This window comes from Doryrhamphus excisus, linkage group LG11, assembly GCF_037039965.1.
Source record: "Doryrhamphus excisus strain RoL-2023G ecotype Guam linkage group LG11, RoL_Dexc_Guam_v1.1, whole genome shotgun sequence".
In the NCBI taxonomy this organism is placed as follows: domain Eukaryota; kingdom Metazoa; phylum Chordata; class Actinopteri; order Syngnathiformes; family Syngnathidae; genus Doryrhamphus; species Doryrhamphus excisus.
Window position 1 is genome coordinate 13,532,921 of NC_136367.1, and position 21,004 is coordinate 13,553,924.

Here is a 21,004-nt window from a genome sequence, read left to right on the forward strand (position 1 = left end):
ATTAACAGTTATTTAACCTTTAACATGAACATTAATCAAAAGTAATAATTTTTTCTGGGTACATGATACCATACAGCATCCATATCAAACTTGCACGGGCCGCACTAACATTAAACTTTCATATCAAGGCGGGGGCCTCAAACTAATGTCCTGCGGGCCACATTTGACCCGCGGGTCACGTGTTTGAGACCCCTGGCTTAATGTTTGTAGCTTTTCATCCAAGATCTGCTGAATTTAAACTTTGTATCATTTCATATCGTCTCAGACTCAAAATTACAAATGCGCCTGAACGCCTCAAAGTGCGCGGAGACTGGGTCTAGGGTTGTTGAGCTATAAACACCACTGGGACTGTCTGACACTAAGAGTCAGCCAGGAGACACCTCAACACACAAGAGCATCACTGAAGGGTGTGGGAGGGGCTGAGGGGGGGCATCACAGCGTAGACTGTGATGCGGTCATGGAAACACAACAGCAGGGGCGGTAATTTTAGGTTCAGCCCAAGAGACGGCGGCCGTTCCCTCTGAGGACTGAGGGCGTTGGAGGCAGCAGTGCTAGGGATAGTGGATTGTAAACAGGACATATACTATCGCTTAAAAGTTTGGGATCACTTGGAAATTTTTTTGGCAATCCTGCCATGAAGTCTGAAGTCCTGAAGTCTATTTAGTCCAGCATCCAGGTGACGACCTGTGAGGCGTCTTTGTCTTAAACTACACACTCTCAGATATTTGTCTTCTTGCACAGTTGTGCGGCGTTTTTCTGTCCTTGTTAGACCCAGTTTGTGCTGCTCTCTGAAGGGAGTAGTTAACAGCATGGTAAGAGATTTTTTACATGGGTTTTCTAATCATCTATTAGCCTTGTAAAATGATGAACTTGGATTAGCATCCATACCAGGAGATTGATGCAGAGGACTGACAGTTGTTGATAGTAGGCCTCTATGCAAAAATGTACATCCTTCTGACGTCGACATGTCATCCTTAGCCCTATTAGACATATCGGTATCAACTGATGTCAGCATCGTATATTGAGAGTAGGACAATATCGGCATCTCGGTTTTCGGCAAAGAAAAGTCAATATCGGAGATCCCTGGTTATTATACTTTTCTTAATACTTTGTTTTTTATATTCAGTATAGTTACTCCAGACTCCATTCTCTGTGCAATATCCGATCAACCTCCACATGCAATATTAAGGCTCTACATGCAATATATTGAGTTCTATGTGAAGTATTTCTGTAATGCGTCATATTAACTCACTAGCAAGATCTCAGTATACAGACTGGTCATATATCTCATCTTGTTTCATATTATCTGCATACTGTATTTGGTAATGGTAATGGTTTATTTTGTTTGAACATGCAATTGAGTGCATCCCATAATCAGTTCCCAGTTCCACATGTCCAAAAGGAGTAGGAAGAAGCAAAGCTTATTAAATCCTACCCCTCCATCTGGTACTTTTACAATCACTAACTGTTACATTTGTTCACTTCCTGCTTTCCATAATACAGTTTAAGATTTTTTTTGCTTTTTTTAATAATGCACCTCGTACCGAAGTAGGAGGTGATATGAGCATCCAATGCCATAATGGGTACCATAGTAAGTGTCAATATAGTGATATATATAGCACATCATGACTGGTTCAAGACTCTTCATCCTTGTATTTAGCAAACATCAACTGCTTGTATTGTTTCTTGAATTGGCTCATCGTTGTGCATTGTTTCAATCCATTCCATAGTTTGATTCCACATACTGAAATGCTATGGCTAGCATAACGTAGTCCTAGCATAGAAGTGTTTCAAATGTACTTCTTCCCTGAGATCATATTTCTCCTCTCTTGTAGAGAAGTATTGGATGACATTTTTAGCTAATTGCTTATTTTTAGCCTTATGCATTATTTTAGCTGTTTGAAGATGAACTATATCAGCAAGTTGAAGTATTTGTGATTTTAAAAATAAGGAGTTAGTATGTTCTCTGTAGGCGGCATTATGAATTATCCTTACTGACCTTTTTTGCAGTACATTTAGAGAGTGAAGATTGCTTTTTATAGTTATTAGCCCATATTTCAACACAATAAGTAAGATATGGTTGAACCAGAGAGCAATAAAGAGTGTGAAATGTGGAGTGATTTCTGATTGAGAACAAGTATTTGGAAACTTGGGTTGTTTATATTGTTTATTTTTCTATATTGTGTATTTTGTACTGCTTAATGATTCTGTACTCTTGCTGCTGTGCAATGCAAATTTCCCCACTGAGGGACGAATAAAGGTATATCTTATCTTATCTTATGTCCGTACCCCACACAAAGGTGTCCACAAGGATACGTCCTTTAATAATCGTACAACAGAATAATGCAGAGCTGCACATAAAGGTCAAATAGAAGTAAAAAAAAAAAACATTCTGCTTAGTGCACACGGCACTACTGACGCCTCGCTAGTGGAGATATGCTGCATTGAGGTTGGCCTTCAAAGAGAGCTGCATTCATCCACTAAATAGCTTTTTTTAAGCGGAATATTCACATCCATCCTCTGAAGTGACCACTTGCTCTCATCTACAGATAGAAGCATGCAATGAGCCGCAGGGAAATAACACAACAGCTGTACCGAGGAACAGAACGGCCTGCGGGACATTATCATTGTTGTTTGGACAAAAGGATAAAGCATTTTCTTTTTTTTTTTTAAATGAAAAGCGACAATGAGTGAAAAGAAGCTCTAAAGCTCGTCTCATCTGCGGGTGCGTTTTTTTTCTGTTTCCATGATAACAGTTTTATAATTGTGATGCTTTGGCTTGAACGCAAAAGCTCCGTGACCTTCAGCTGATGAGTTAAGCACAAACACATTTAAGTGCGCCACTTGCTGAGGTTGAGTATTTTCCACTTTTGAAATCACCTGCATGAAAACATTGTTTTTGCTCAGAAAAAGCAGTAACCTTTAAGAGGTAAGGTAAAGCTGCATTGCACTGAATTTTGCCCTCCATCTTGTATGTAAGGCATGAACACATATGTCCTTCTCTTTTCTGTGTGGTCTAAAGCAGTGTTTTTCAACCTTTTTTGAGCCACGGTACATTTTTTACGTTGGAAAAATTCTGCGGCGCACCAATAACCAACATTATTTGCTTCTTTCAGTTTTTTCCTGATTACGGACTCGCCACAGCAGATCCTTTTGATCCGTATACTAAATTTAACCAACAATGTTACAACATGTCACAACTACCTCTCACGTGCATCACTAAGTCTATTAGAGGAACGAGGCAACGAGTCTTTACACCAATGACACGCGACAATGACGTAATATTTGCAGAAAATTATTAATACATATTAATTTTTTTAAAAGTCATACTGAATAATTCCTCACGGCACACCTGACGATTTCTCACGGTTGTTGAAAATCACTGGTCTAAAGATGTAAAAAATAAATTTTTTTTTTTTTTTAAAGAGACAGTTCATGTCGTTTCTCACAGAGATTCAGGGAGTTTTGTTTTTTTTTTTCAAACACTTCACAGTTAGTCTTGAATGGGCATGCCCGGGTACAAGCTGAACAAGCTGAGTGGGAGCAATCACAACAAAGTGGGCAGTGGGTGGAATTAAAATCCAAATTGTAGTAAAATAAAGTTTTTGCATTGCTCCGTGGAACACATTATCACCTTCTCAGTGCATATAATGATCCTGAGTATCAGTGCAACAAGTGGGTAACATTCCACTCACCACTTGCTTGCATCTCGCCTGACTTTTTCACGCTATCCGAGTCCTGCCGGCTCAAAACCGATTGGCGGGAACTCTGCCGAGCGGCTTGGATTGTGATGTGGAACCGACCGCTCCTCTTCCGTGTTCGGTCCGACTGGGGCGCAGACTGGCTCCTCTCCGGGTCGTGACTCTGCGGCTCCGAACCCACTTTGACCAGAGCGTGGCGTGTCCTCGTGAGGGCGGAAGTCACTGAGCCCATCGCCGGGTCGGTGGGGAAGGGGAAACAACAAGTGCAAACCCCTCTTTTTACTGGAAAAAAAAACTCTACTTTGCTTCACTCTTCATTAAAAAAAAAAAAGAAGGAAAGACCAACTCCCGCCATTTACTCGCTTAATGGCGTCGGTTGAAAAGGGGACAACCGAGTTCAAGCGGGTCATGTCGGCGTGTCCCTCGGTGTGCTTTTCCCACCGCTGCAGACACGTCACAGGCGGAGAAAGTTTCCCTGTCAACAAACGCCGCTCCAAGGTGGCGCCCCGCCGGAAGCAACAGGCATCATCCACACGGTAATGAGTTTATATTTAGGAGTTTATGTTTTTCAGTTCCTTTCGATGGATATTTCATTAAATATCTATTGATTTTGTTGTGTTGTTCATACTCTCACCTTGTTTATATATATATATATGTGTGTGTGTGTGTATATATATATATATATATATACACATATATATGTATACATACATATATAGATATGCATATATATAATAAATAATAAATATAATAAATTTTGATCAGGAGTGTATGTATGTATGTGTGTGTGTATATATATATACATACACACATACATATATATATACATACACATATATATACACACACATACATACACATAAAAATTTAAAGACTGTATGTATATATATATATATATATATTCATATATATATTCGCGGGGGTGCTGGAGCCTATCCCAGCTGTCTTCAGGCGTGAGGCGGGGTACACCCTAGACTGGTGGCCAGCCAATCACAGGGCACATATAGACAAACAACCATTCACACTCACATTCATACCTATGGATAATTTGGAGTGGCCAATTAACCTAGCATGTTTTTGGAATGTGGGAGGAAACCGGAGTACCCGGAGAAAACCCACGCATGCACGGGGAGAACATGCAAACTCCACACAGAGATGGCCGAGGGTGGAATATATATATATATATATATATATATATATATATATATATACTCACTCACAAGACACAGGACCACCATCATCGGCCCCCTGGTGTTGGGTGAGTTGAGAAGGCCCCTTTACTGTTGCTAACAGGAAACTTACCTAGCCACAGCTCCCGTCCTTTATTTACATCGAACTTCCACATCAGTTAGCATCCTGAAGCCCTGGCTAACGAATGAGACAGATTTGACTTCCTCATATACTGACTGCTTATAGGAAGTCCGACATAGCATGTTAAAGCTAGGATCCAACACATACGTGTATGTGTACATCTTTGTTACAAGCCGACATTTTAACAACATAAATCAGCGTTTATTATCAACTCCTATAAAGTTGGTTTCACAGCTAGCGGCACAACACCGTAATTCCTTCTAAACACTTGGAAGTGTGACCGTTTTTGCAGGAAGCACAAAATCCAAAGAAATACAGCTGGATTAGGCGCAGATTCTGGAAGAACTAGAAAGCGTTGTGCACTGGTTATTGTGTGTAGCTGCTCTATAGGAGTCCACAACTCAATACAAAAGGCAGAAATATGAGCATAATAGGTCCCCTTTAAGTGAAGGTGTACTGTTATTGAACACATTTTGATATGAAACAGCAGGGGAAATAATAATAATAATAACCGTCATGTGTTAATAATCATAAAGGCACTGAATCCAGGATACTTGCTGAGATTACTGTACACTTGCAGGTGTGGAGCTATATTTTCTTTACAGTTTTCTATCACAGTACGACACAACATATATCAAACCCGGCTCACAGTCTTACTTGTTTATTGCTGCTTATTGGCAATCGTGACATTTTTAGCATTCAGAACTGCTGCTGGTTATTTGTGCATGATGAATCTACAGTTTACTACAAGTCAAGTCAACAAAGGAGTGTTAGGGCCACACTGTGAAGAAAAACATGTTATAATTAGTTGTTTATTTTTATTTAAAAAATTGGACATAATTATAAGAATAATCAGACATTTTTTTTCTCAAGCATTTTGTAAGTCTTAAAAACTTTGTTGTTGTAGTATGATTTATTTTTCATGACACCGTGGCTGTAATGCTCCTTAGTAGACCACTATGATTGACAATACAGTTGTTGTGTTGTGTATCACACCTGTGTCTAGACAAAATGACACCAAAAATATACTGCTAAGCTAACTAGCTAGCTTACCAAATCATCACATAAAAAGGCACTTAGAGAAGTTGTTTTTTTGTGGAATTGTCGTTTGAATGCGAGTGAAAATCTTCTGATTGTTTTTGTTGGTCATTTGGCAAGAGCCTTATTATTATTCTTATCACTACTCCATGTCATCGTGGTTCTGGGTTGACTCATTGATCACCTTAATAAAAAAAAAAGATAAGACATTAGAGTGGTTTCAATTGAGATTAATCTGTATCACTTTGTGGGTTTTCTACCTGACCGTCTCTGGTCTCGATGGTCTTGATGAGAACCTTCTTGGTCGTCGAGGTTTCGATGTGAGGTTTGGAATCAATCATGGTTTCTAGAACAGATAAATGTTGCAATGGCATCAACTTATCAGTGGTGCAAAATGTGTAAACGTCAACTTACCTCTCAGGTTAAGAGATGAGAAGTTTGGCAGAGGGGTGGAGATTCTGGAAATAATGGAAAGCAGCAATCAGATTCTGTGTCATGATTTCTCTTTCATGGGTCGGTCAGAAACAGAAGACCCGCGGTCTTTCTTGTGAACGGGCTACATAAATAAACCTGACTTGACTTCATCAAATATAAGTTCTGTGGTCGATCAATCGGAGCACCCCTAATAAATATAAATAAATATTTTTGCCGATAATTCCTGTGTTGGATGTGTGCTCAAATGTTCACATTTACAGTTTTTTCATCACTTTTCATAATAGTTAGTTTTATCCCTTTTTTAGTCTGCAACTGATATTTTCCTTAAACCTACACATGTTCTACTGCTGATTGATAAAAAATGGAAAAAGGTAGAAAAAACTTTGTTTTCTCTGATGAAAGACGGGAGGCTAATCTTTCTTTTGTTTCGTTCCATGTTTATAAATGTAACCATAGAACATAATATTCAGTGTGCCTTGAAAGATTTGTCAAAATCCTCTAAAATGGCCGGTCCTGAAGGGGTTGTCTTTGGAAAAATTGCTGAGATTGAAGTTAATCTAAAGAGTGTTGTTTCGATTAATTTAGTAATGGTAATGCTAATGGTTTAATTTCATTTGAACATGCATCAGATTACAATTGAGTGCATCCCATAATCAGTTCACAGTTCCACATGTCCAAAAGGAGTAGGAAGAAGCAAAGCTTATTAAATCCTACCCCTCCATCTGGTACTTTTACAATCAGTAACTGTTACTAACTGTTACATTTGTTCACTTCCTGCTTTCCATAATACAGTTTAAGGTTGTTTTTTTTAATAATGCACCTCGTACCGAAGTAGGAGGTGATATGAGCATCCAATGCCATAATGGGTACCATAGTAAGTGTCAATATAGTGATATATATAGCACATCATGACTGGTTCAAGACTCTTCATCCTTGTATTTAGCAAACATCAACTGCTTGTATTGTTTCTTGAATTGGCTCATCGTTGTGCATTGTTTGAGGTCCTTACTCAATCCATTCCATAGTTTGATTCCACATACTGAAATGCTATGGCTAGCATAACGTAGTCCTAGCATAGAAGTCTTTCAAATGTACTTCTTCCCTGAGATCATATTTCTCCTCTCTTGTAGAGAAGTATTGGATGACATTTTTAGGTAATTGGTTATTTTTAGCCTTATGCATTATTTTAGCTGTTTGAAGATGAACTAGTATATCAGCAAGTTGAAGTATTTGTGATTTTAGAAATAAGGAGTTAGTATGTTCTTAATGGTTAGGTCCACAGCAGACCAAATGAATATGAAGCAAACGCAGTTAGTAGTTTGGTCTGCAACATTCATTCATTCATTCATTCATTTTCTACCGCTTTCTACCGCTGGAGCCTACCCCAGCTGTCTTTGTGCGAGAGGCGGGGTACACCCTGGACTGGTGGCCAGCCAATCACAGGGCACATATAGACAAACGACCATTCACACTCACATTCATACCTATGGACAATTTGGAGTGGCCAATTAACCTAGCATGTTTTTGGAATGTGGGAGGAAACCGGAGTACCCGGAGAAAACCCATGCATGTACGGGGAGAACATGCAAACTCCACACAGAAATGGCCGAGGGTGGAATTGAACCCTGGTCTCCTAGCTGTGGGTCTGCAACATAGTATCAGAAAATGGGCAAAAACATCCTTTGCTGTTTTCTTCTGTTTTAACTCAAAAAAATCACATTTGAGAGCCTAAAATCAGATGAATTAATTTTTTTTAATTTAAGAAAAAATGAATCAAATACCAAAATAGTTGTAATATCGATCCATTGATTAATTGTTGCCGCTCTAACACTAAATACAAAGATACTGATTACCTGCTCTCCTCCCCTTCCAGCAGCTTCCGATAGGTGGCGATCTCAATATCCAGGGCCATCTTGACATTGAGGAGGTCCTGGTACTCGCGGAGATGTCGGGCCATCTCATCCTTCATGTTGTGAATATCATCCTCCAGGCGGGCAATGGTGTCCTGATAGCCCCCGGTCTCCATGGAGAAGTTATCCTCCATCTCTCTCATCTGGCGCTCCAGGGACTCATTCTGGGATTAAAAAAAAAAAAAAAAAAAGACACAAAAGTGGCATCAAATCCATCCTTTCCATATAAGTATTAAGTTGCACACTCACGGTTCCTTTGAGAGCATCCACCTCACAGGTGAGGGCCTGGACTTGACGTCTGTAGTCATTCGCCTCCTGCTTGGCCATTCTCAAAGCATCATTATTGCGAGCAGCCGCTTCAGTGAGGTCAGCAAACTAGTCGTCACAGCGCATAGAAAAAAAGATGGAGGGTACAGAAATTAGTTTTTTAATAAATGATGAGTCACTTTGGGGGGAGTGAGAGTAAATGGGGCAGACTATGACAAATTTACATAATGACAGATGTAATATCGCTTTACTGTGAAAATGTCGTGCAAAAGGAAATGTAGTTTTATAGTGTTGATTAGAGCCTTTGGGCCTGACCTGGACTGTAAACAGTACAAATGGGATTGGTATCCTTTTTTAGGTGTTCCATAGAAGCAATTCTCACATACTGTATATGTGTATGGTTTAGTAGCTGCACTGTGACCCAAAACAAAGGCCTTCCAAAAGGTCATCAACACTGGACGACCTTCACAGTGCTCGCTGTGCTAAAAAAAAAAGCTCTGAGGATTGTTAAAGACTCGGTCAGGTAGACGTTACAGGTTAATGAAATCAAGAACAAATCCGTAATCCGGAAATCCTTATCACGGAATCCGTGATAAGTCAAACACAGCGACAGTAGATACAAATAACTTCGGTCTTGCTACAAGAGCCATCTGCTTTGAAGCTAACTTTACCAATCTAAATACTCTTTTCGTTTTCCATTTCCCATTTTTGCGACAGAGTTTTCAAAAAATTTGTATCATATAATATATTAGGCGGCACGGTGGTTGAGTGGTTAGCGCGCAGACCTCACAGCTAGGAGACCAGGGTTCAATTCCACCCTCGGCCATCTCTGTGTGAAGTTTGCATGTTCTCCCTGTGCATGCGTGGGTTTTCTCCGGGTACTCCGGTTTCCTCCCACATTCCAAAAACATGCTAGGTTAATTAGCGACTCCAAATTGTCCATAGGTATGAATGTGAGTGTGAATGGTTGTTTGTCTATATGTGCCCTGTGATTGGCTGGCCACCAGTCCAGGGTGTACCCCGCCTCTCGTCCGAAGACAGCTGGGATAGGCTCCAGCACCCCCCACGACCCTCGTGAGGAAAAAGCATTAGAAAATGAATGAATGAATGAATATCAGAAAGGTACGTTTCTTGGTGCGACCGCAGAGCATGCTGGATCAGCCAATGAGTGACTGGTGTTCAGCAGTCGGGGGGCGGGTACAGAGCTTCACACGGCAACGGAGGAGGCTGAACTTAGTTAGCATCCATATTTTGCTTTGTAAACATACAACCTTCTACCTGTCACATGTTGTTTAGTAATAGCGGAGTTTGACCGAGAGACGATTTTGTTGGGCTGCATTTAGTAGTTGCTATTTATTTTGGGCGTTCTCCTATTGGCTCTGTTAGCATTAGCTTGCTAATGTTAAGGCTGTTGATAGTGTAATGTTCACATTGGCTTTAAACGGTTAAGTAGGTAAGGCTTGGGAACTTGCGTGGAATTGTATGCACCTCTGGGTGGTATTTGGTAAGTTTAAGTTAGTGGTGGGGGGCGGGGGTGTCATGTTCACAATTATGATTTTTTTTTAATGTATGAAAAAATATGGTCAATTTACTCCTAATTAATTAATATTATTATTTATATTATATATATAATTATATAATTACATATATATAATTATTTTATTTAATTATTATTTATTATTTAATTATTATTTTTCCCCTGGGTATTTTTTATTTTACTACATACAATACAAATACTTTTCCCACCTCAACAAATACAAATACAGGCTGCATTACACACCCTAATAGGCCTTAATACACACTCACAGTACATAAGTACTTCCCCACATAACTCACTGTTGATGTTGGTTTTATTACAGTAATGGTGATTTCGGCAATACGATTATAGTTATTACAATTGTGTGCATTACAGTTATTGTCTTTCTGTCCACTATCAAGGTTAGTATTTCCATTATTACTATAATATGTACCACTGTTTTGATTCAGTATTATCACTGTGGCTGTTGATATTACATTATTATATTGTTGTTTTGTTATTGTCTTTGCAATTGTTGTTGTTGCTGTTGTTCTTGTCTCTCTGTATTGTCCTCGTCTTGTCTGCGCACACCCCTTTCTGCTTTCTATTCTCTTCTTTTCTATCCCCTCCTGCTCCCACCCAAATGCTCCAAAAATCAACAAATCATCAAATTAAGTCAATTAAAAATGTATATAACAGGTAAAGATAATCTGACACATTTCCCTGGCATGTCCGGCCATCTGTTCGTGACCTTGAGTGTTGTGACGGGACGCGGGAAGGAAGACCCAAAGGCAGAACATGTGAGTGAGGTTCGGTACACTAGAAATCAGTCCAATAAGGCAAAGGTATCCAAAAATGGCAAGCAGAAGAAAAGGTGGGAAAAAAAAAACAGGCGAGACGAAAATGTGATATGGGAGTACAACGAACTTGCAACTAACAGGAGGAAACGGAGGGAATAAATAGGAAGCAGGTGACCTTAAAAAGGCTTCATGTTGGAAAAGCCTCCATTGTGGCTGATGACAACAATTCTGCAAAGATGAGCGGGCCAAAATTCCTCCACAGTGCAGTAAAGAGACTCATTGCAAGTTATCGCAAATGCTTGATTGCAGTTGTTACTGCTAAGGGTGGCCCAACCAGTTATTACGTTTATTTTTTCTCCTTTAATAACAAAAAGTCTCATTTTAAAATGGCATTTTCTGTTCGGTTGTATCGTCAGTGACTTATATTTAAATTAGTTTCATGGTGTCAAACATTTGCATGTGACAAAAATCAGAAAAGTGGGCTAATATTTCTGCCCAGGATTTGAGTTTTTTTGTACGTAAGAACAAAAATGTCGTATAGGATGAGGCTGATTTTCTTGTGCATTCCATGATGATCCTCCTCACCTTGGATTTGTACCATTCCTCAGACTCTTGGATGTTTTTGGAGGCCAGGTTCTCGTACTGCAGACGGACGTCCCTCAGAGCTGCTGTCAGGTCAGGCTTGGCCACGTCCGCCATGTCCACTTGAACGTGCTGCTGCATGTGAATCTGGTTGTGCAGTTCCAGCATTTCCTACAACACAAGCGGTACTGTATGTGCACATGTTTGTCTCATTGAATTCCAGTTGGAATTTGTTCCTGTCACATTCGTCAGCCAACACAGTAGTCAGTATTTGTCCGGTAGCTTTAGCCACAAAAAAAGAAGCTTACCTCATCATGTAGCTTCTTCAGGAAGTTGATTTCCTCCTGGAGAGACTCCACCTTCCTCTCCAGGTCCAGTCTGTTGAGGGCAGCATTGTCCACATCCTGTACCGTGACAGCCAATGGAACATCAACAGTGGGGAAAAATGCTGTCACAAATGCTAACACACAACTATTATGTACACGCATTGAAAAGGCATACACAGGCAGATGGGGATTCCATCTATTCATTTTCTAGACAGCTTAGCCTCATTAGGGTCACAAGTATGCTGGAGCCTATCCCAGCTGTCTTCGGGCGTGAGGCGGGGTACACCCTGGACTGGTGGCCAGCCAATCACAGGGCACATATAGACAAACAACCATTCACACTCACATTCATACCTATGGACAATTTGGAGTCGCTAATTAGCATGAAGCATGTTTTTGGAATGGGGGAGAAAACCCACGCATGCACGGGGAGAACATGCAAACTCCACACAGAGATGGCCGAGGGTGGAATTGAACCCTGGTTTCCTAGCTGTGACGTCTGCGCGCTAACCAATAGACCGCCGTGCTGCCCACACTAACATTAAACTTTCATCTCAAGGCGGGGGCCTAAACTAGCGTCCTGTGGGCCACATTTGGCCCGCAGGCCCCGTGTTTGAGACCCCTGCGCTATACAAATAAAATTTATTATTATTATTATTATTATTATTAAAGCGTATTCAGCAAAATGAATCCATTTTCACTGGGAATTGACACAGAAAATGTTCCAATTCCAAATCCAATTATTTTCTGCATTCTTGCATGTATCCGTCTTCGCCTGAACCTACCCAAAAGCCACATTGTAGTCCGTGTGAGTGCTCTCTTTGAGCGTTGCCATGCCTGTCTCAATTTAGCAGCATTAAGTGGCTCACCTGAGCATAAAAACACCGCATTGTCTTGTTCCAATCACCGGTGGTTCCTTTCTGCGTTGTTCTGAGATGACGCCACACTGCGGTTCATTGTCCGCATGTTGGCAGACTCGGTCTATGAGGTATCAGCAAATGAAGCAGCTTAGCCTCGGCTCTAATCCGACTAACAAAGCGCGCTATTCACCAAACTGGCCGGAGGTTCGGAGGGTCACTGTCTGCCTGACTGAGCGACGAGTGAGCGTGCGGGCAGCGAACACCTCATTGTTGGCGGCACGTCACACCGGCTTCCTTCCTGACATTCACGTACCAAACACTTATAGCTGACTCCTTCCTTAGACAGCAGCAATACATAAACACTTATTATAAGACAATTCATGTTATGGCTATTATGCATGACGAGTCCGGCGTCTGACATTAATCCCGATAAGTAACAACTGACCATGTCAGAACCAGACTTGTCCTCTCGCTCTGATAACCACATCAGCCCCACACTGTTCATGCCCAGCTTATTCTCTGTGACCAGCCAGACTTAAAAAGATCTCCTGTCGTTGTAGGCCTCATTTAACATCAAAGCAACCAGCCGAGCCTGTCTTTCCCAACCCCGGGACCTGATCTCTGTACCTACTTTGGATCATCTACTTTGGAGAATCTGCTGTTGTGCCCACCACATGGGCACATTCCTGTGCAGCCACGGGAGAAAGGAGACAGTCATTTAGGTCTGTCTCCGAGTCAGCATCCCATTCTCTTGACTGAGATGGATCATACCTGTCGGAAGCTCTGCATGTTTGCCTCCGCCTCCTCCCGCTGGGATATCTCATCCTGTAACCTGCCATGACAGGGAATATATTTGCCATATTTTTAACAGGCTTCTCCAATACAATTGTAAAAGAGGTGAAAAAGAATGGAACCTGTGTGGAACACAGATCTCTATGTCAGGGGTCTCAAACACGCGGCCCCCGCCTTGATATGAAAGTTTAATGTTAGTGCGGCCCGCGCAAGTTTGATATGGATGCTGTATGGTATCATGTACCCAGAAAAAATTATTACGTTTGATTAATGTTCATGTTAAAGGTTAAATAACTGTTACTAGTTATCCTCCCTATCCGTGTGGAAGTGGTAAGTTTTTGGCTAGTTAAGTTTAAAGGAAATAACTTGAAGGCTACCGTTTAGGTCGCTAGCTCTCTAGTTTGCGAGTTAGCATGTGTCTCAAGACCCTGCAGTTGCGCAATATGTTGTAAATAAAAAGAGTATAAATGTGACTATAGTCGTGTTTTGTCATGTCTACAGGGCTCTAATAATGCTTTGTTCATTTTAATCTGAAAAAAATAATTTGTCTACCCACCAACTATATGTGGTTTCTTAAGTTTTTATTATTTGCCGTTTTATTATTATTATTATATTTATTTATTACTCATTGATTGATTTTCTTTATTCTTGATTTGTTTATTTATTTTTCATTTTATTTTGTGCAGAAAAATAAAAATTAAGATATTAGAGAACAGTGGAATGTTTTATCAGAGCTTTTATTGTAGAAAATCAGAACCAAAGCACTGAAAAAGTTTGTTTATTATTCTGTTTTTAATAAATGCTGGGTTTTTTTTTTAAAAAAATTGGGTTTTTTTTTTTAATGGTGGTTTTTTGGGGGGAAAAAAGCTTTTTTTTGGAAAACCTGATGCGGCCCAGCCTTGCCCAGACCCTAGCTCCAGTGGCCCCCAGGTAAATTGAGTTTGAGACCCCTGCTCTATGGATACCCAGAATGCATTGCATGAACTCATCACATTATTTAATCCTACCACTCCCACATGTCTGAACAATTACTGATTTGACAACAATTATATAAACTCCAAAAGTAATGAAACTAAAGTTGAGAAATGATTACAAGCATGCAGGAAAATGTTTAACCCGGCACAAGTATTACTACATTATAACAAGTAGTATTACTAGTAGAATCAGAATCAGAAAAGGGTTTATTGCCAGGTATGATCAAACACATACTAGGAATTTGTTTTGGTATAGTAGGTGCAGACACATCTATTAAAAAAGAATGAAAAATACAAAATATACAGAATAACAGTAGAAATATATGTACACAGTCTGTAGTATTATGTATTATTATTATTACTAGTACTATTAACTGTGTATTAACCAATGAATGTTGTATTTTGGTGTGTCTTCTATTCTGTTTACTTGCTTTATTCAACTTCATTCTTCTGTAAAGTGTCTTTGAGTATTTTGAAAAGCGCTATACAAATAAAATGTATTATTATTATTATTATTACAAGTATTGCTGCCCCAATGTGATAGTTAGTACCACTTGTGATATGTTAATTACTGCTGTTGTATAGTTTGGAGTGGTATAGAACTGAACTAAGTATTGTAGTACCTGCTCTGAATTATGTTACACAAGCACAATGATAAACGAATGGATATGGTGTACCTAATAAAGAGACCACTTAGAAGAAGTAAGAGAAGCGGACACGCCTACTTGTCTCTGAGTCGATCGATGTCGTCGGCCAGGTTGTCCCGATGCACCTCCACTCGGGCCTTCTCGTTGGTCAGCTGATCCACCTGGCGCCGAAGCTCCCGCATCTCGTCCTCGTACAGGTCCCCCACTCGGGATGTGCCCTTGCCGCGTAGCTGCTCCAGCTCGGCCAGCAGGATCTTGTTCTGCTGCTCCAGGAATCGAACCTTCTCGATGTAGCTGGCGAAGCGGTCGTTGAGGGACTGCATCTGGGCCTTTTCGTTGGTGCGGTTGGTGATGAACTCGCTGTTAATGGCGTCAGACAGCGTGAAGTCCAGGTGCTCCGAGGCCAGCCGGGGCATGGCGGCGCTGCTCCGGAGACGCTGGGTCTTGGCGGCGTAGATGGCGCTGGGGGGAGCCGAGGAGAGCCCGTAAGACACCCGGGTGGTGCGGATGGGACTGGAGTACTGGCGGCTGGTGTAGCTGGGTCTGACCCCCGCTCTCTCCGCGGCGAACATCTTCCTGTAGGAGGAATGGGGCGCTGCTGGTCTGAAAGAAGACATGCTTCGGTTCTAGTCTTGGACGTCCCGCCCGGCTTTTCGTCCCATCTGGGCTTCGCCTTCGTATTTATAGTCTCCTCCTTATGCAAATGAGGTAGCGGAGATTTTAGCCGAATCAGAAGAGGCCAATCGCATATTAGTCCCGCCCACTTGCGTCATCACGTGGGTCTCAGTGCATTATAGTCAACCTGCTGTTTTTTTTGGTATTTTTTAAATTTGTTTAATTTTTTTTATAATTTGTGTTTATTTTTTAAAAAATTGGTCGACTTTATACCTACAACACTACAATTTTTATCATTTTTTTGTGATAATGTTTTATCACTTTTAATTTTTTCTCTAAATGACAATACAGTGTCTAAAGTCACACTTCTTTCAACAATTTGTATCATTTTGACTTTGCCCAGAAATGTTCATCAAAAGCTTTTTCTTTAGCTTTTCCCCCCTGCTTCACCAGAGTGGTGAGTCAGCAGACTCACATTCAAAGCTTCATATCAAAGTATCTTTCTACTACTATGAACAATATTTAGCACTTTTACCACAACAAATAATATTCCAAGTGAGATGCATTTGGGAAAATTAGTGTTCCGGAATGAATTGTTGTCAACAGGAAAACTGTACACGAGAATATACAAAAGATTCTATACACAAGTAATTCAGTGTATCTGTTGACACCACTTGATTAAATACATAAATGCAATGTAAAAAATGTAATTAATTGATTTAGATAAATTTTCTAAGTTGCTAACTTTATTTTTTTAAGTTATGTTCAAATAATAATGTTGGCTATTACATGAACTTAATTTAGCATGTCATATACACTCAAATTGTATTTATTTATTTTATTTAGCAAAGAAAAAAAATATATATATATTAAGTATTAAAAAGCTGTGTGCATTGTTATTATAATTAAGTCGACAACAAATTAAACTACTTTGACTAAAATTAATAAGTCAGTTGACTTAACATATTTTTTTGAGTTATGAACTTAAAAACTTTATTATTCTTATTATTCTTTTTTATTTAAAAACAATTATTCAGTAAGCATTACTTAAAATAAGCTTTGAGTGAAGAGGACAAGCTAATTCGTGCAATGCAATATTGTTTGTTGGTTCAAAGCAATTTCAAATTAAGTTGTCATAACTAAGAAAGACTAATGGAAATTGTTGCGTTGATTTTTTTTGTTGAGGCTAAACATTTATTTTTTGAGTGCACTTGCTGATTAGCAGATGTGTAGGATATATGTTACTATTTGTGCGTCCAAAAAAATACGCACCAACAAGGGTCCAAGTTCTCTGCTTTGCCACAAATCAGACGAAAGGACAGGGAGAGTCACTGTCAGAAACAAAATGATTCAATTATCATGTTTATTCTGCAGGTTAAACAAGTACTTAGCGTGTATTTAATATATTATATAATATAATCATGTATGACGCTCATCCATCCCATTGTGGTGTGAGTAAACAGTCGGACCCTTTTACACAAACTGACAATGGGCATTCACATGATCAACCCCTTAGAGGCAGAAGGGAGGGATATGTGGGGGGGGGGGGGGGGGTGCAAAAATTCCTGCTCCCAGGCCCCTTTATGGGGCGGCCCTGCCAGTATTGGCTTGTGTATTGCTGACTTGTCAGCTAACAACGGCAACAGAATGCAGACAGTATGCGCTAGTTATTGTTTGTTGGCCAACCCTGCTTTGGACGTGTCACCGTTTGGGACAAATTGTTTTCATTCCATGCGAGGAGAATGCATCATTGGTGACCTCTGGTATGGAGGTAGTTGTTTTGGCTGATGTGTGTGTGTGTGTGTGTGTGTGTTAGAGGCCTTACATAAAACCAAGTGAACCAAAGTTTGATTTCATTTTGCAGACTGTTATTATATAATCACCCAATAATCACCACCCCGTATAAATGACTAAGTTGTTGACTGGATTTGAAATTGTACTTTTGCTTTTTTAAAACAAAATACTGAATTCCATCCATGGAGAAAGGGTAATGGTAATGGTAATGGTAATGGTAATGGTAATGGTAATGGTAATGGTAATGGTAATGGTAATGGTAATGGTAATGGTTTTATTTCATTTGAACATGCATCAGATTACAATTGAGTGCATCCCATAATCAGTTCACAGTTCCACATGTCCAAAAGGAGTAGGAAGAAGCAAAGCTTATTAAATCCTACCCCTCCATCTGGTACTTTTACAATCACTAACTGTTACATTTGTTCACTTCCTGCTTTCATAATATAGTTTTGTTTGTTTTTTTGTAGTTACATTTGTTCACTTCCTGCTTTCATAATATAGTGTTTTTGTTTTTGTAGTTACATTTGTTCACTTCCTGCTTTCATAATATAGTTTTTTTTTGTTTTTTGTTTTTTGTTTTGTATGAGGTGATATGAGCATCCAATGCCATAATGGGTACCATAGTAAGTGTCAATATAGTGATATATATAGCACATCATGACTGGTTATGGGGACGTTTTACTCATGTTTTAACTGTGTATTAACGAATAAATGTTGTATTTTAACGTATCTTTTACTCTGTCTTTGGGTATTTTGAAAAGCGCTATACAAATAAAATGTATTATTATTATTATTATAGTTTACGTGCTCAAAGCAGGAAGCGCCTTCTAGGCAAGCTGCCTATATCAGTCCTTACTGTCCTTACTTCAAAACCGCAAACACCAGGCCCAGCAAAAAGCCCCTCTTTGTGTTCATCTCCCATGATTTCGAATCATGCCCCCCCCACCCACCCCCCCACCAGGTCGTCATGGCAATTGTCCCCAACATTATTCAACAGAGCTAACAGAGTGAGAGGGGCTGCCATGTTCAGCACAGCCAAATCAGGCAAATCTAAAAGTGCCATGTTGGAAGTCAGAGGGATTTAATTTAATTAAATTTAATTAAATTTAATAAGTAATACTGGCCTATCTCTAATGTGTTCAATGCTGGTGTCTTGTAAACGTTTGCAGGTTTAATAAGAGCGTCCTGATTTTGAGGAATGGCCATTCTGCCCCTAATAATAGATGAATGAGACTGCAGGGGCTTTTCTCTAAATCACCATAGTGACACACCAAAGCCTTGGAAGGAGTCCAAAACGGTCAGTTTATAACCACCCCACTTTCGATTTCTTTATGAATGTGGGTGAGTGGGTGCGGGTGATCGGTTGAAGGAAGCGTAGCGTGACCATGTCATACTTTTTTTCCCCCTGGAAGTTCCCATTCCCAGGCTTAGCATTAGGACAAAGTCAGTGCAGAACTGCTTTAGGTAGATTTAGTAATGCATGCAGACCTCACAGCTAGGAGACCAGGGTTCAATTCCACCCTCGGACATCTCTGTGTGGAGTTTACATGTTCTCCCCGTGCATGCGTGGGTTTTCTCCGGGTCCTCCGGTTTCCTCCCACATTCCAAAAACATGCTAGGTTAATTGGCCACTCCAAATTGTCCATAGGTATGAATGTGAGTGTGAATGGTTGTTTGTCTATATGTGCCCTGTGATTGGCTGGCCACCAGTCCAGGGTGTACCCCGCCTCTCGCCTAAAGACAGCTGGGATAAGCTCCAGCACCCCCGCGACCCTTGTGAGGAAAATGAATGAATGAATATATAAACAGGTAGAATAAACAAATAAATAAGTAAAAATAAGAATAAAACAAGAGTGGTCGAGTGGTTACCACGCAGGCCTCACAGCTAAAAGACCTGGGTTCGAGTCCACCCTGGGCCATATCTGTGTGGAGTTTGCATGTTCTCCCCGTGCATGCGTGGGTTTTCTTTGGGTACTCCGGTTTCCTCCCACATTCCAAAAAAAAACATGCTAGGTTAATTAGCGACTCCAAATTGTCTATAGTTATGAATGTGAGTGTGAATGGTTGTTTGTCTATATGTGCCCTGTGATTGGCTGGCCACCAGTCCAGGGTGTACCCCGCCTCTCGCCCCTGAAGACAGCTGGGGTAGGCTCCCGCCATACCCCTTGTGAGGATAAGCGGCATAGAAAACGGATGGCTGGATAGTAACAAGCAATAACAGGCTCTGTGGTGTTGGACTTCTAGTAAATAACATAGGAGAAGTTATTCAAAGGTTGTGGGTTCGAGTCCCACCAGAGTTGCTTGTTTGGCGCCATTACCAGTATTAACATTAGCATGGCAAATTGTTAATACAAATAGGTGTGTAGGGTGTACCCCGCCTCTTGCCCAAAGACAGCTGGGATAGGCTCCAGCAGCCCGGCGACCCTCGTGAGGATAAGCGGTAGAAAATGAATGAATGAATGAATAAAAGCCAATGTGTCACTTAGCATCACATCAAGTGTCAATTCCATAAGGCTAACAGCATCTGGGAGCATCACCTTGACTCAATGGCAGCTGCAGCTGACACCCTCCTCAATATAGCCTCTGCAGGGGCCAAGGGAAGTGAACACATCATGGAGGAAGACGGTTCAAATAATTGACATTGCTTTTCCATAAAGTCCATTTATTGACAGCAGACTGGAATCAAGTTGTATGCAAGTTTGGAAGTCACATGTTATGCTGTTGCACAATCTTATGATAGTCATAAGTCCCGATGTTGCTGAAGGCAGCAGCAGTCTGAACACTTAGCATTCTATCATATTTGTAACCCAAGGTTCGAAAGAGACAGTGTTCTTCATTCATTCATTCATTTTCTCACGAGGGTCGCAGGGGTGCTGGAGCCTATCCCAGCTGTCTTCAAGCAAGAGGTGGGGTACACCCTGGACTGGTGGCCAGCCAATCACAGGGCACATATAGACAAACAACCATTCACACTCACATTCATACCTATGGACAATTTGGAGTGGCTAATTAACCTAGCATGTTTTTGGAATGTGGGAGGAAACCGGAGTACCCGGAGAAAACCCACGCATGCACGGGGAGAACATGCAAACTCCACACAGAGATGGACAATTTGGGTGGAATTGAACCCAAGACAGTGTTCTTATAAGAATAAATATGAATGTTTTTATTTAACTATAAATAAGAAAAATGTTTTATTGACTCATTGACGGCGGCATGGCGGTTGAGTGGTTAGCGCGTAGACCTCACAGCTAGGAGTGACATCCGATAGCTTTAATGTGCATTTGAGTTCCCTCCCCCAAGACCTCCCCCAAGGCTAAAATACCCTAATTCGATTGAAGTACTCTGGCATAAGCCTGAATTGGATCATTATTCAATGAAAATGAAAATGGGAAATAAATAAATATACGGTAAGAGCTCGGGCTGCACGGGG

At 40.5% G+C, this 21,004-nt stretch overlaps 2 protein-coding genes across 3 annotated transcripts in view; both read right to left on the minus strand.

Annotated features, from left to right (window-relative positions):
- pde1cb (phosphodiesterase 1C, calmodulin-dependent b) overlaps window positions 1-4,133 on the minus strand; it is a 119,017-nt gene extending 114,884 nt beyond the window's left edge. The window contains exon 1 of one of the 2 annotated variants that reach the window (XM_058065233.2): window positions 3,696-4,133. In XM_058065233.2, coding sequence (XP_057921216.2) covers window positions 3,696-3,933 — 238 coding nt within the window. In that variant the 5' untranslated portion in view covers window positions 3,934-4,133. The remainder of the gene's footprint in view (window positions 1-3,695) is intronic. The other variant, XM_058065234.2, reaches the window with a different exon arrangement.
- A 1,718-nt stretch (window positions 4,134-5,851) lies between these two features.
- Window positions 5,852-15,832, minus strand: LOC131132311 (vimentin-like). Its single transcript, XM_058077831.2, has 9 exons — window positions 15,238-15,832; window positions 13,518-13,578; window positions 11,869-11,964; window positions 11,564-11,731; window positions 8,645-8,770; window positions 8,339-8,559; window positions 6,465-6,508; window positions 6,311-6,396; window positions 5,852-6,234 (listed from the first exon to the last, which is right to left on the minus strand). Exons 1-9 carry the CDS (start codon window positions 15,774-15,776, stop codon window positions 6,193-6,195), a joined length of 1,383 nt encoding a protein of 460 aa, XP_057933814.2. The 5' UTR covers window positions 15,777-15,832; the 3' UTR covers window positions 5,852-6,192.
- Between the last annotated feature and the right edge of the window lie 5,172 nt (window positions 15,833-21,004).

Coding starts and splice junctions, on each gene's coding strand:
- LOC131132311 (XM_058077831.2), bottom strand. CDS start 15,776: ATGTCTTCTTTCAGACCAGCAGCGCCCCATTCCTCCTACAGGAAGATG. Junction 13,579..15,237: donor ATCGATCGACTCAGAGACAA/GTAGGCGTGTCC, acceptor CTGTCATGGCAG/GTTACAGGATGAGATATCCC. Junction 6,397..6,464: donor CTCATCTCTTAACCTGAGAG/GTAAGTTGACGT, acceptor TATCTGTTCTAG/AAACCATGATTGATTCCAAA.